Source organism: Dermatophagoides pteronyssinus, unplaced genomic scaffold (assembly GCF_027571235.1).
Source record: "Dermatophagoides pteronyssinus isolate colony J.1.1.1.1 unplaced genomic scaffold, Derpt_VIB-CSIC_2022.12 sq0027, whole genome shotgun sequence".
Taxonomy (NCBI): Eukaryota; Metazoa; Arthropoda; class Arachnida; order Sarcoptiformes; family Pyroglyphidae; genus Dermatophagoides; species Dermatophagoides pteronyssinus.
The window spans coordinates 15,492-30,908 of NW_027461551.1; the positions used below are offsets into that span (position 1 = coordinate 15,492).

Consider the following 15,417-nt stretch of genomic DNA (forward strand, 5'->3'; position numbering starts at 1 on the left):
TAAGATCATGGAACAAAAACGTGGCTATCCCGATAATGATCCACCACCAACACCTACCAAAAAACTTAAACCTAATCCTCAACCATCACCATCAGTCGAACAACATCGTCAATTGACTATGGCAAATCTGGAATATTTCTTGAAAATATTGGTTGACATTATTCCACCACCAAATATCGATTCTATTCCAGAAGAATCAACTCGGACGACAAACTTTACACGCCAAGATCCGTTTATCGAAGTTTGTTTGAATGCATTGAAATCCATCTTGGATCATCATGCGAGGTTATTGCACACCGCCAATCGTGATTTACCAAATGGATTCGATCTTCAATTTACTCGACGTGAACAATCAATTCTAAGAATGCAACGTCAATTTGGCAATGATCCTTCCATCTACCAACGACTGAATATACATTATATGTATAGAGCAATCAACGATTGTTTTGATTCCATCAAAGCCATCTTAAAAGAATTAACTGAAATTGTCAGATTGATGAATCGTTTTTTAATATCAAATCCATCACAACAACAACAACCACAAGATCAACAACAACCTGATCGTCGTCAACCTGATCGTCGTCAACAATCACCACCACCACCACCACCACCGGAACAACAAGCTGATCATCGACAATAATCATCAACAACAACCATTTTTATTAATAATGATCAAATATAAACCTTTTTTCTTTCATGTATAAAAATTTCTGTTTGTTTTTTCTTTGATTAATTGATTGATTGATTAATTCAATCATCATAACCATGAATATAATAATAAAGATTTTTTGAAATTTTGTCTTATTGTCTTTTTCAATCAATAATTTACCATTAAAAATTTACCATTAAAAATTTACCATTAAAAATTTACCATCAAAAATTTACGATTAAAAATTTACCATTAAAATTATATCATCTCCATTCAAATCTAATTTCATTCCATTAGCCATAACAACAACAAGATACATACTTACAAATATCTTTCTAACCACCACCACCTTTCTCCTTCCAATCATCCAACCTAACCTAACCTAACTATGCACCATCCATTTGTTCCAAGTACCACCATACTTACACATTGATCATCATCAATAATTGTTCCAAATTGTCCCATCATTCATCATTCATTCATTCATCCATTTGCCATTCGCCAATCAAATCCATCCATTTGCCATTCCTATTGCCATTCCTAATTCATATGCATCCTCAGTATCTTGTAAAAATATCTTGTGTATTGATTGAATCCATCCAAATATCCCCATTGTATAGCATTGATCCCCATTGACAAGTTTGTTTATTTGTTTGTTTGCTTGTTCCAAGTTATCCATCCATATCCATTGATTCACCATAATCATCATCAACCAAAACACACACACATTGAATGAATCTCCCATTGAAAATTGCCTTTTACAATTTTTGCCATTGAATGCGAATCCATCATTGACAATTTTTGCCATTGAAATTCTCCATTGATTTTCCCATTCAAAACACACACATTGAATGAATCTCAACCAAAAATCTCCATTGCAAAACACACACATTGCCAATTTACCATTGAAAATCCCCATTGAATGATTCTCCATTGATTTTCCCATTGAATGATTCTCCATTGAAAACACACACATTGAATGAATCTCAACCACATTCAAAAACACACACATTCAAAAACACACACATTCAAAAATTTTTCCCATTGCAAAACACACACATTGAATGATTCTCCATTGAAAAATGCCTTCCAATTTTTCCCATTGACAAATCATTGAATGAAAATCCAATTCATCATCCATTTATTCATCATCAACAAAATTCATCTCCTTCAACACCACCACCATCAAATAGCCCATTTCATCTAGTTTCTCGTGGTACCAAAATTTCTTTCCAAAAAAATCCCATTCCAATCCAAAATCCAAAATGAGAATGTATATCATCAACTAAATTTCAACCATATTTTCATTGAAAAATCCATTTGCCATTCCAATTGCCATTGATCATACATACATTCATCATCAATAATTGTTCCAAATTGTGGTTGTTCATCATTCATTCATCCATTTGCCATTCCTATTCATTCATTTCATATCCAATATCCAATATCCAATATCCAATATCCAATATCCAATCTACATTCATTCATTCATTCATTCATTCATCCATCAATCTCCTTGTACATTTTCCCATCTTTGAATTTCTTTTCTTACCCATTTCATGACTATCCAACTATCACACTTTCCTTTCCCAAATCCTTCCATTTTCTTTTCTTTTTACTTTACTTACCTTTCCTCGCTTCTCATTTCACCCATTTCATACATATCATTTGCATTTGTTGGCTATTGCCTTCTCTTGACATTTTTACACTCATTCTTTCATTTGACATTCAATCCATCCACTTGACTTGCATATGTGAGCCATGTCTTCACTCCCTTTATGAGGCTGAAAAAAAAAAAACCCGACGCAATGGTGACGCAATGGTGACGCAATGGTGACGCAATGTTGACGCAATGGTGACGCAATGTTGACGCAATGTTGACGAAATGGTGACGCAATGGTGACGCAATGGTGACACAATGTTGACGCAATGGTGACGCAATGTTGACGAGCGTAAACAATCCGACGGTGCACCTGTAATTCCGCTCAAGTTTATGAATAAGCCTACCGATCCAGAAACAATCAACACAGTAATAGAAGCAGTTCGAGCCCTAAAAGGAAATATAACAAAAGAAACTCGAGCAGACGTAGAATATGCATTAACAGTACTACAATCACTCCCTTTATGAGGCTGAAAAAAAAAAAAAAAAAAAAAAAAAAGCAGCTCACGAACCTTCCCTCCCCTAATAAGATGCGGAGATTTCGTATGCATAGTTATGAAAAGTCATGAAACAGAGAAATAACAATTAACAATTACTTATCTGCGTCTGCTTTGCTCAGTTAAAGGTTCGTGATTCCAGTTGAAGAATTGTTTTATTCTGTTCGCTTGTGCACCATTGTTCCCATATTGGTATTCTTTTGTCGTTCCAATTGATATTCTTCTGCTGATTCGTTCATTGTTGATAGTGATATATATCAATTCCATAGCAAACACCCGGCAGTGGTCATGTAGGCAATATTCTGCCCCAAACGCATTTCGAATTCATTGAATCGAGGCGCGAGCACTGCCGGGCTTATATGTTATCCACTTTGTTTACTACGTTATGATATTTCATAGTCAACAAAACAATCAGCAGACAATATCACTTGGAATACGACAAAGAACCATTTGTTTGATCCATAGCCAGAAAATATTCGGATAATTCCACGTTGATTGTTGATAACCACAAACAAAAAGCTAACCTATGTATGAATGCACCATCCATTTGTTCCAAGTGCCACCATACTAACACATTGATCATCATCAATAATTGTTCCAAATTGTCCCATCATTCATCATTCATTCATTCATCCATTTGCCATTCGCCAATCCAATCCATCCATTTGCCATTCCTATTGCCATTCCTAATTCATATGCATCCTCAGTATCTTGTAAAAATATCTTGTGTGTGTATTGATTGAATCCATCCAAATATTCACATTCTAAACCCTTATTTAAAGATGACAAGTTTGTTTATTTGTTTGTTTATTTGTTTGTTTGTTTGTTTGTTGTAAGTATGTATCCATTCATCCATCCAAATATATCCAACCATATCCATTGATTCTCCATAATCATCATCAACCAAAACACAATGAATGAATCTCCAATTTCTTCCATTGAATATCTACCATTGACAAAATTTGCCATCGAAAATTTCCTATTGACAAAACAAACACATTGAATGAATCTACCATCAAAAATCTACCATCGAAAATTTCCCATTGAAAAAACACACATTGAATGAATCTCAACCAAAAATGCCATTGCAAAACACACACATTCAAAAATTTTTCCAATTGAATGAATATCCAACCAAAAATCTCCATTGCAAAACACACACATTGCCAATTTACCATTGAATTTCCCCATTGAATGAATCTACCATCAAAAATCTAACATCGAAAATTTCCCATTGAAAACACACACATTGAATGAATCTCAACCAAAAATATCAACCAAAAATGCCATTGAAAAACACACACATTCAAAAATTTTTCCCATTGAAAAATCCCATTGAGAATGAATCCATCATCCATCCACCAATTCATCATCCATTTATTCTTCATCAACAAAATTCATCTCCTTCAACACCACCACCATCAAATAGCCCATTTCATCTAGTTTCTCATGGTACCAAAATTTCTTTCCAAAAAAATCCCATTCCAATCCAAATCAACGAAAAACTACTGTCCGGAAAGTTCTTTCCACTTCATCTATCTTTTGCCATGCTTCGCTATTTGCTGGCAGCCTATGAAAAATAGGCACCCCTAAACAAGAACGAACTTTTCGAACGACCTCAACAAAAATATTTTTCTCTAGTTTTTCAAATAAAATCTATTTAATAAATCATTTCTTCATTCATTCATCCAACTAATGATCATTGAATATTGATCCTAACATCAATATATCATCATCCATTGTATGAATCCATTCAATGATCAAAAAGCATATCACAATAATGACAAGTTCTCGGTTGTATTGTTCCAAATTGTCCCATCATTCACCATCCATCCATTTGCCATTCTTATTCATTCATTCCTATTCATTCCTATTCATCATCCAATTCATTCTACAAATAATCTACCTTCTTAAATATCCAATATCCATATCATAACATACCATTCCATGCCATTCACCATCCATTCATCATCCATTCATCATCCATTCATCATCCATTCATCATCCATTCATCATCCATTCATCATCCATTCATCATCAACTGCATATCAACCTAAACCATTTCCATTCAAATCTCCCATTGAATGAACCATCTCATAAAAAAATCACAAATTGAATGAATCTACCATTGATCCATTCCCATTGACAAAACACACACACACACACAATCCATCCCATTGAATGAATCTCAACCAAAAATCTTCCATTGATCCATTCCCATTGAATGAGATTCTCCATTGATCCATTACCATTGAGATTTCCATTATCATCAACTAAATTTCAACCCTATTTTCATTGAAAAATCCATTTGCCATTCCAATTGCCATTGATCATACATACATACACTACTCATCATCATCAATAATTGTTCCAAATTGTGGTTGTTCATCATCCATCCATTTGCCATTCCAATTCATTCTCATCCATTTGCCATTCACTCATCATCATCCATCCATTTGCCATACCATATCATATCATACCATGCCATGCCATGCCATTCACTCATCATCATCCATCCATTTGCCATTCCTATTCATTCGATCATTATTCGATCATCTAGTCTAGTTTATCCATTCCATTCATTCAATCACCAAATCAACAAGTTTGTTCAAAAATTGTGATCAATCAATATTTGGTGTATCATGTATCCTCTGTGTGTTGTATATTAAGTGTTTGTTTGCATGTATCTTGTGTGTGTATTGATTGAATCCATCCAAATATTTACAAACCACAATAATGACAAGTTTGCTTGCTTGTTCCAAATCCATCATCCTATCATCACTCACTCATCCAGATTATTACCAATTAGGTTCCCCTTCGGGGAACCTAATTGCTCGATGCTGTTGGGTTTTCCTACCCGGAAAACCCAACAGTTTTCCACCTACCTGAACTAAACTCAGTTTTGCTTTAAATGCTGTCTCAATCACTTGTTCGATAGAAATCAACATTATATTTCTTATTGTGTGTCTGTGTCTGTATGTATGTATATCCATCACCATATATCCATCACCATATATTCATCATCATATATTCATCATCATATATTCATCACCATATATTCATCATCATATATTCATCACCATCCATCCATCCATTCACAATCATTCAAAACACATTGAATGAGAATCCATCATTGACAATTCCATTCCCATTGCAAAACACACACATTCCATTGAAAATGCCATTGAAAATTCCATTCCCATTGAAAACACATTGCAAAACACGCACATTCCATTCAAAATGCCATTGCTAAACACATTCTTCAACAATCACAAATTGAATGAATCCACCATCAACCAATTCTTCCAATCATCCACCATCAACCAAAACCTAACCAATTCTTCCAATCATCCTCCATCAACCAATTCTTCCAATCATCCAAAACCTAACCAATTCTTATCATTCACCACCAATCATAGTTGTTATTGTTGCTAAAAGTTGATCATCATCCTATCACCACCATAAAAAATCATCATCCAATCATTCATTCCTATCCACCATCATTCATCTCCATCCAATCACCAATCAACAATCCAAATTCCTATCCACCATCCAACCCCATCATCCACCATCATCCAAAAATCATTCACCCAATCCCATCATCCACCACCAATCATTGTTGTTCATCCAATCACCAATCCATTCCGATCATATTCATTCTTCCAATCCAATCACCAATCAACAATCCTATCCAATTCTCCAATCACCAATCAACAATCCAATCCAAATTCCTATCCACCATCATTCATTCCTCCAATCAACAATCCACATTCATCATCATCATCATCCAAACCATCTCCACCAAAAATCCCCATTGAAAATCTCCATTGACAATTTTTCAGCAAAACACACACATTGAAAAAACTCTCCATTGATTTTCAAAAACCCATTGCAAATATCATTTTCAAAAATCTCCATAGAAAAATCCCATTGAAAAAACTCTCCATTCATTTTCAAAAACCCATTGCAAATATCATTTTCAAAAATCATCGACTATTTTTCCCATTCATTTTCCCATTGACAAACCACCAAACACCTCAAACCAAAAAATTAACATTAAAAACCCCATAGACAAAAAAAATAACATTAAAAACCCCATAGACAAAAAAAAAGCGCGCGCGTGAGGTTTCCATAGGATATCCAAAACCTCATTTTTTCAATTTTATTCATTCTCAGTCATGCGCATACACAAATGCATTCACTCATACGCATACACAAACATATACACATCTATAGTAACAAACCACAAATGGCTTCCCTAACACAAATGTTCCAATTGGTTACCACAAATGTCCCAAATGGTAACCCAAAACTAACCTAACCATTATCAACAATTGTTCCAAATATTTACAAACCACAAATGGCTTCCCTAACCAGTGTCCACAAATAACCACAAATATTTACAAACCACAAATGGCTTCCCTAACCATTATCAACAAATGTTCCAATTGCCATTCCAATTGCCATTCCAATTGTCATTCCATTTGTTGTCATTCCATTTGTTGACATTCCATTAGTTATCCCATTTGTTGACATTCCTTTTGCTACTCTAACAAACGCTACTCTAACAAATGCTACCATAACCATTGCCATTCCAATCATCAAACCACAAATATTCCATTTGCTATTCTTTCACTTTTCAATCATCACCAACATACATACATTATATCAACAGTCTTTTTCTTTCTTTCTTTCATTCCTCTACCACACTCTACCACATTCTACCACACTCTACCACACTCTACCATCCATCCATCCATCAATCCATCCATCAATCCATCCATCTCCAATACCTCTTCCAATCACACACACACACAATCTTCCAAATCAATCACCACCATTCACAATCATTCTTTGATTGTCTTTCGTTTAGCTCGGTTGGGCCCAATGACAAGATAATCCAAGAATCCCTTACACTGTTTGTGTTTTTGGATTGTGTTTGTTTGTGCTTACTTGTTGTTGTTAATTATCTATCTCATCTATCACTGTGGTTTTTGTCTCGAGACTCATTTTTTTTCTAACTCTCCTCTCCGATTATGATCTTATTTCATCATTTAGCCATTGGCAGATCTTTGCAGAATCTATGGCCCGTCTTTGATTGAATGTCTGCTGTTGTTCCAGTGCTTGTTCTGGATCGATTGTAGTTCCTTAAGTGTGAATCTTTCTCCTATTATGTCAGTCACTCGAACAACCTTTCATTCCTTCCATTGACTTTGCACATTACATGGAATCATCATTCGATCTTTGTTGGCATTTGATCATTTTCGTTCGTAGACATTCACCACTGTTGTGCCATGATTTCTCATGTTTATTCATGTCCAATCATGTTGACCTCGATACTTCACTAACTACTATCATGAATCCTGGTTAATAGTGTTCTCATAATGATGCAATCAACAGCTTCCAGTAGTCGAAAAGCACTTGCTCTATTCACAATCATTTTTCAATGACACTCTATCCACCATTTCTTGACTATCAATTCCCCATTGATATGACAATCAATCAATTCTTCCATTCCAGAGCAAGTCTTGGGTACTGGTCTCCTGTTCTGTATTCTTCATTATTTGCCACTGTTATCCACTTTCATGATATGTCCTGTTATTGAATATCTTTGTCATTCGTACAATTAGTCGTTGATTCTGAGCAACGAGCGTTAACCGTGTTTGCACACACAATCACTCCATTCATCCATTTCTTGACTTGCAATCCAATCTATATTGATTGACTCTCATTTCACCCATATTATGACATTCAATCCATCCATTTCTTGTCTTTCATTTCCCACTTTCGATCTTCATTTCATCTTCATATCAGACATTCAAAACCAACCAAATCAGACCACCAACTTCACCATCATAAACACACAGTGTCTAATGATTACCAATTTCATCAATCGCTTTGTACATTTTCCCATCTTTGAATCTCTATTCTTACCCATCTCATGACTATCAATCAAACTTTCTTCCCAATTTCCTTTCCCAAATCTTTCCTATTTTTTTGCTTTTTTACTTACCTTTTCCTCGCTTCTCATTTCACCCATTTCATACATATCATTTGCATTTGTTGGCTATTGCCTTCTCTTGACATTTGATTGTTCGACACTCATTCTTCACCCATTTCTTGACATTCAATCCATCCACTTGACTTGCATATGTGAGCCATGTCTTCACTCCCTATATGAGGCTGAAAAAAAAAAAAAAAAAAAAAAAAAAAAAAACTCCCTAACCTAACCTAACTCCCTAACCTAACCTAACTCCCCTAACCCCCCTGAGCGAAAGCAGCTCACGAACCTTCCCTCCCCTAATAAGATGCGGAGATTTCGTATGCATAGTTATGAAAAGTCACGAAAAAGAGAAATAACCATTAACAATTACTTATCTGCGTCTGCTTTGCTCAGTTAAAGGTTCGTGATTCCAGTTGAAGAATTGTTTTATTCTGTCCACTTGTGCACCATTGTTTCCATATTGGTATTCTTTTGTCGTTCCAATTGGTATTCTTCTGCTGATTTGTTCATTGTTGATAGTGATATATATCAATTCCATAGCAAACACCCGGCAGTGGTCATGTAGGCAATATTTTACCCCAAACGCATTCGAATTCATTGAATCGAGGCGCGAGCACTGCCGGGCTTATATGTTATCCACTTTGTTTACTACGTTATGATATTTCATAGTCAACAAAACAATCAGCACAATATCACTTGGAATACGACAAAGAACCACCATTTGTTTGATCCAAAGCCAAAAATATTCGGATAATTCCACGTTGATTGTTGATAACCACAAACAAAAAGCGAGTGATGAAATGTAAACAATATGCGCAGTGTTCATTTTTTTGGGGAATGATTAAGCACTTTTCAAAAATTTTGTTCGAAAAAAATGAGTCGATGATGAAATGCGCGTGCTGAACACAAAAAGGAAAATTTAGAAAAAAAACTTTTTCGAAAACTCATTTCGAAATTCCAATTATCAGCAAATATTTATTCGTGTCACAATTAATCAATGGAATTTGTAACAAGATAATTTCATCTTCTTTATTTTTTTGGGAATGCTTTTTCATTTTTTAGAAAATTTTACTCAAAACAAATTGAAACTGAATCGATGATGAAATGTAAATCAAAAGGAAAATTCACAAAAACTTTTTTTGAGAAAACTTAACAAAAAACTTCTAATTAATAAACATTAAATTATTCGTATCACAATTAATTAGTCTAATTTGAAACAGAATAATCACACAAAACAGAATTCTTAATTAAATGTTCAACAAAAACAACAAGTTCTCTTTCATCATGAGTCTGACAACGTGCTCACACAGCCAAGTCAAGTTCACAATTGACAATTTCCTTTTCAACATGCGCTTTTCAACGCAACATGAGCTCTTTGGCGTTGTTCATAAACGACAGGATGATCAAAACAAAGAATTTTCGAAAATCCTCTGTGAAAAATTGATAAAATTGATCCATTCATTCCAACTATCACCGATAAGTCATGTTTTATCCCCATACATACACTCATCAAGCAATTAAACAATAAACAATAAATAATGGTTTATTAGACAACTTGATAATATTATTGAATGCAATTGCTATGGTCAATGAGCACGACGACTGCTTGGCGATCGTTTCGATGGACGTTTTGATCGACTGGCACTAGTGTTGCTAATCATATTACTATCCACACAAATTGATCCAGCGGAAGATGCTGCTTGATTGTCCACCATCACAGTTGGTTGGGCAGCGCCATTCTGTAAACTGATACTATTCATTCTGGAAGCCTTACTTTTACGACTTCTTTTGGTCAATAATTTTGAAAAAATATATTTACTATTCATTGGTCCGGAACGTATAGTTTTTTCATGTATCGATAATTGTTGACGAGCACGACGGCGACGACAAGTGAAGAATATCGACCATATTATCACCATGAATATCCATATTAGCATTATTATCACTAAAATTATCCAACATAAATCTTGACAAAAAATAATCCATTTGAGCCAGCAAATTACTATTACTATTCATATTACTATTACTATCAATATTACTTACAAGATTTTTTACAAGTTGTTTTTTTAGTGGGTTCACTGGGTTCAGTGGGTTGTTCACTGGGTTCAGTGGGTTTAGTGGGTTTATTGGGCGTAATAAAACCGATACATTGGAAGAAAGAATCATACCTAATTTGTTGAAATGGATATATTTCTCTGTCATCATAATAGGCAGCTTCATCAAATACATAGACATAGGAATGACCAAATAGATAAAAGTTTCCACTATCAACAAAACCTTTGAATATTGGCCATTGAACAGGCTTTATACAATATGCAGGCTCATCTTTCACTCGTACTATGGTGATATTGTTACCGGATTCATCAAAACAAATGACTGAATCATAACCAGTTTTAGGTAATATTTTGGGGAATTCCTTTATTGATTTCTCACATTGCCAACTATCAATTCGAAGACTTGTGGACACTTGTATTGTATAGAATTTGCATTTTGCGCTTGTTGAAAGTACAATTAGATTAGCTTCCAAATAGTACCATCCTGTTATTGCACTTTTATGCTTGATATCATAATTGAAGGCATCTTGAGTTTGACTGTAATTGGTTGCTACACAAATCCAATCACTATCTTGATCAAACATCAACCATACTAGCGAGTTGAATTTCATAATAGGCTTATAATAATTAAAAAATTTTGACAATTGAATGTCGAGTGGTTGGGGCCAAGTCATAAGATATAATTTTTTATTTGTCGGATCCAGTGCATAAGCTGGCATAACATAACTTAGGTTATTCTTGGTTATCAATCTTAAATATCCACTACTCGTTGTTCCAATTGCCAGTATATTCAAATTGCTACCACTATTTTGCTGGAAACTTTGGCAGATTGTCTTTGTTTTGTAAGATGCAACATTCATTATTCATTCATTTTTCCTTTTCAAATCAATACTCACATCTGTTGCATGCGGTTTTGGAAGGTATTGATCCGTTCTTTGTGTCATTACAATCCATGTTTCAATCACAATCATCCACATCAGACAAATACCAATGTTCAATGTCCACTTTGACATTTTTCAATCGAAACCAGAAAACCAATCAGTTCTACTTGAAAATTCATTTAATGAATGTTTTGATTTGTATTGTTGTCAATTAGCCAACAATTCATTTTTAAATTGATTTAGTAACAAGCAGCAATCATTTTCGTCTAAACAATTTATTTATTTCATTTTTCTAAATTCGAACTTTCAACAGGCAAAAAACTCTTGTTTGTAAGTCTGTTGTTGGCCATTTCGATTAGATTGAATGAATGAATGAATGCATTGGTAAAGTTTGATTTATTGGTAATTTTTGATTAAATTATATAATAGATGATTTTTATGTTGTCCATTAACCATTTGTGGCTATATCGATTGGTATTAGTGTTACTATTTTCTACGGATCTTACCAGCAAGTCCAGTACGTGCAGTTAAACGAGCTGATCCACCGGATAATGGATTATGGCCAACATTATTTGCGCGACTGCTAGCCATAACATTTCGGCTGCTATTCATTTTCTGAGCCTGTGCCATACTTTTACGACTTTTTGTACTGGCAATTTTTGCCGTCATTTTCGATAAATTCATTGGACTATTGATTGCGGAACGTCCAGTTTTGCCATGTATCAATGATGATTTGATTCGTTGGCGACGACGATTGATCAATATAAACCATAATAGCATCGACAATATCAACAATAACAATATGATTGCAGCAATAATCCAATAAAAATCTGCAACAAACCAACATACAACAATCGTAAAACATAACTAATCAAACAACTTACAGGATTTGGAAAGTTCTTGACTGGCTGGAACAAAACCGGCACAACTGAAAAATGAATCATAACTATGTTTCCTCACTGCAACTTGTTGTCCTTGTCGAAGATAAACACTTTCATCGAATATATAGATATATGCTTCTCCGAATAAATAAAATTTTCCTTCACTCACAAAACCTTTCAACACTGGCCACTGTACTGCAATTCCCGAACGACATTGGGCCGGCTCATGTGGTTTCATCATTTCTATGGTAATTTTGGTTTTCGTTTCATCATAACATATGGCCGAAAAATTTTTATAAACCAGTCCAATATGTGGACGATAACGTACACGGCTTCTTCCTTGATCACATTGATAAAGACCAATTATAAGATTATTGCCGCCATAATGTCGTAATGAATAATATCTGCACTGTTGGTTTTGCGAGATTAATACTTCTGTTGCTTGGTCATAATAAATCCATCCCTTGACTGCTTCATCGTTGTTGATAAGATAACTAACGCCATCCATATGATTTCTGGCTCTAGTGGTAATACAAATCCAGTCGCCTTCCTCGTCTTTCATGATCCATGCATTGAATATATAATGCTTGACATTTTGAAAGTAGGGACTGTTGTAAAAACCGGGATATTTATCCTTCAATGGTTTTGGTTTGGTGCGCAGATATAATTTATCGATGCTAGTATCGATTGAATCAATCGGTACATCATATACAAAGAAATCGGCCGTTAGTAATATTAGTTGTTTGGATGTTCTTCCAACTGCCAATATATTGAATTTGGTACCCTTTTTCTTCAGATTTTCACAGATTTCCTTTGTTTTTTGAAAGGTTATTGATTTTTGCTGCAAACAAACAAACAATACTCACATCTTTTTGTGTTTCGGTTGTTTCAATGGGAATCCTGAGTATAATGTTGATAATAAATGCCAATTTCATCAACAACATTTTCAATTCAAATTTGAAAGAAAAAACGCAATTTGCCTCCCTCTCAACATTCGATGCCATCATACATTTTAAATGTTTTCATTGGTATTGTCGTCAATTAGTGGAAAGTTGCAATCTGTTGATTAATTAGAATTGCAATTTTATTTTGTTCGAATCAAACAAACACAAATATGAATCAAATGTCAAGATTTTATTAATATTAAATAATTCATCATCATCACATGGTCATCAGGGTGCAATCACCAAGTATGCTTTACAAATTTGGATTTACATTTTCATTGTCGATCCACCAACACCGCGACTGCCGCTTTGTATTCGTGTTGTTAAGCGTTTCAATCGATTGGGACTGGCTGGATTGAAATCTGCCTCAATACCAGTACGGCCGGTTACATTAACTGATCCACCGGAAAATGCTGCGTGGGACCCCCCATGGGTGGTGGTATGCTTCAGACTGGATAGATTCATTCTTGAAGTCATACTTCTACTTCTGGCGGTCACCATCATATTAGTCGACATTTTCGATGCATTCAATTTGCTCAAGCTTCGTCCATATAAATCGGACCGGCCCGTTTTGCCTTGTGCCAATGATGATGATTTGATTCGTAGACGACGACGACGATTGACCAATATAAACCATAGTATCATCAACAATATCAACAATAACAATATGATTGCAGCAATAATCCAATAAAAATCTGTAACAAACCAACATACAACAATTGTAAAACAAAACTAATCATACAACTTACAGGATTTGGAAAGAGAACTTGGCGGAATAATCCCGGGACAATTGAAAAATGAATCATAACTATGTTTTTCAATTGGAAAGGGTTGTCCTTGTTGAAGATAAACACTTTCATCGAAAATGTAGATATAATATTCTCCGAATAAATAAAATTTTCCTGCGCTCACAAAACCTTTCAACACTGGCCACTGTACTGCCATTCCCGGACGACAAGCGCCCATTTGCATGGTAATCTTTGTATTGGTTTCATCCAAACAGATTGCGGCAAAGTCATTGGTAACCAGTCCAATATGTGGACGATGACGTACACGGCTATTTCCTTGATCACATTGGTAAAGACCAATTATAAGATTATTGTGACGATCATGTCGTAATGAATAATATCGGCACTGTTGGTTTTGCGAGATCAATACTTCTGTTGCTTGGTCATAATAAATCCATCCCTTGACTGCTTCATCGTTGTTGATAAGATAACTAACACCATCTCTATGATTTCTGGCTCTGGTGGTAATACAAATCCAATCGCCTTCCTCGTCTTTCATGATCCATGCATTGAATATATAATCTTTGACACTGTTAAAGTAAGGACTACCGTAAAGACCGGGGTATTTATCCTTCAATGGTTTTGGTTTGCTGCGCAGATATAATTTAGCAATGGCCGAATCCATGGAATCCATTGCTACATCATAAACATAGAAATCACCAGTTATTAACAATAATCGTTCTGATGTTCTTCCAACTACCAGTATATTCAATTTGGTGCCATTTTTTTTCTTTAAACTTTCACAAATTTCCTTTTGTTAACACAATATCAACATGAAAATTCATTCGTTTTCTCTGCCAACAAAAACACTACTTACATCTGTTTGCTGCGCTGCAGCCGTCGTCATTTGATCAGTGGTCATTTGATGAGTTGTGATTTGATCATCCATTCGAATTTCGATTGTCATCATTGATATGATAATCATCACAATGAACAATGACCAATTTGGCAATAACATTCTCGATTAAACTTCAAACGGACATGATTCGAATCATGGGTCCAATCGTATATTACCAATGTTTTCACTGGTATTGTTGTTCAATTAGTTTCAAGTATAAT

At 34.8% G+C, this 15,417-nt stretch overlaps 3 protein-coding genes across 3 annotated transcripts; all 3 read right to left on the minus strand.

Annotated features, from left to right (window-relative positions):
- Window positions 1-10,335: 10,335 nt before the first annotated feature.
- On the minus strand, window positions 10,336-11,974 carry LOC113794078 (uncharacterized). The gene is made up of 3 exons (XM_075823362.1): window positions 11,761-11,974; window positions 10,854-11,697; window positions 10,336-10,776 (listed from the first exon to the last, which is right to left on the minus strand). Exons 1-3 carry the CDS (start codon window positions 11,875-11,877, stop codon window positions 10,397-10,399), a joined length of 1,341 nt encoding a protein of 446 aa, XP_075679477.1. The 5' UTR covers window positions 11,878-11,974; the 3' UTR covers window positions 10,336-10,396.
- A 144-nt stretch (window positions 11,975-12,118) lies between these two features.
- Window positions 12,119-13,626, minus strand: LOC113794066 (uncharacterized). Its single transcript, XM_027344152.2, has 3 exons — window positions 13,493-13,626; window positions 12,630-13,437; window positions 12,119-12,575 (listed from the first exon to the last, which is right to left on the minus strand). Exons 1-3 carry the CDS (start codon window positions 13,568-13,570, stop codon window positions 12,232-12,234), a joined length of 1,230 nt encoding a protein of 409 aa, XP_027199953.2. The 5' UTR covers window positions 13,571-13,626; the 3' UTR covers window positions 12,119-12,231.
- A 119-nt stretch (window positions 13,627-13,745) lies between these two features.
- On the minus strand, window positions 13,746-15,356 carry LOC113794088 (uncharacterized). Its single transcript, XM_027344175.2, has 3 exons — window positions 15,176-15,356; window positions 14,320-15,109; window positions 13,746-14,265 (listed from the first exon to the last, which is right to left on the minus strand). The coding sequence occupies exons 1-3, from the start codon at window positions 15,314-15,316 to the stop codon at window positions 13,838-13,840; spliced, it is 1,359 nt and encodes a 452-aa protein (XP_027199976.2). The 5' UTR covers window positions 15,317-15,356; the 3' UTR covers window positions 13,746-13,837.
- Window positions 15,357-15,417: the final 61 nt, after the last annotated feature.

What these genes read in the sequence shown, in the direction of transcription:
- LOC113794078 (XM_075823362.1), bottom strand. Translation starts at nt 11,877, where the DNA reads ATGTCAAAGTGGACATTGAACATTGGTATTTGTCTGATGTGGATGATT. An exon ending in CAAAACCGCATGCAACAGAT is followed by an intron (nt 11,698 to 11,760) that starts GTGAGTATTGAT and finishes TACAAAACAAAG; the next exon opens with ACAATCTGCCAAAGTTTCCA. An exon ending in AACAACTTGTAAAAAATCTT is followed by an intron (nt 10,777 to 10,853) that starts GTAAGTAATATT and finishes TTTTTTGTCAAG; the next exon opens with ATTTATGTTGGATAATTTTA.
- LOC113794066 (XM_027344152.2), bottom strand. Translation starts at nt 13,570, where the DNA reads ATGTTGTTGATGAAATTGGCATTTATTATCAACATTATACTCAGGATT. An exon ending in CAACCGAAACACAAAAAGAT is followed by an intron (nt 13,438 to 13,492) that starts GTGAGTATTGTT and finishes CAAAAAACAAAG; the next exon opens with GAAATCTGTGAAAATCTGAA. An exon ending in TCAAGAACTTTCCAAATCCT is followed by an intron (nt 12,576 to 12,629) that starts GTAAGTTGTTTG and finishes GGTTTGTTGCAG; the next exon opens with ATTTTTATTGGATTATTGCT.
- LOC113794088 (XM_027344175.2), bottom strand. Translation starts at nt 15,316, where the DNA reads ATGTTATTGCCAAATTGGTCATTGTTCATTGTGATGATTATCATATCA. An exon ending in CTGCAGCGCAGCAAACAGAT is followed by an intron (nt 15,110 to 15,175) that starts GTAAGTAGTGTT and finishes TGTTAACAAAAG; the next exon opens with GAAATTTGTGAAAGTTTAAA. An exon ending in AAGTTCTCTTTCCAAATCCT is followed by an intron (nt 14,266 to 14,319) that starts GTAAGTTGTATG and finishes GGTTTGTTACAG; the next exon opens with ATTTTTATTGGATTATTGCT.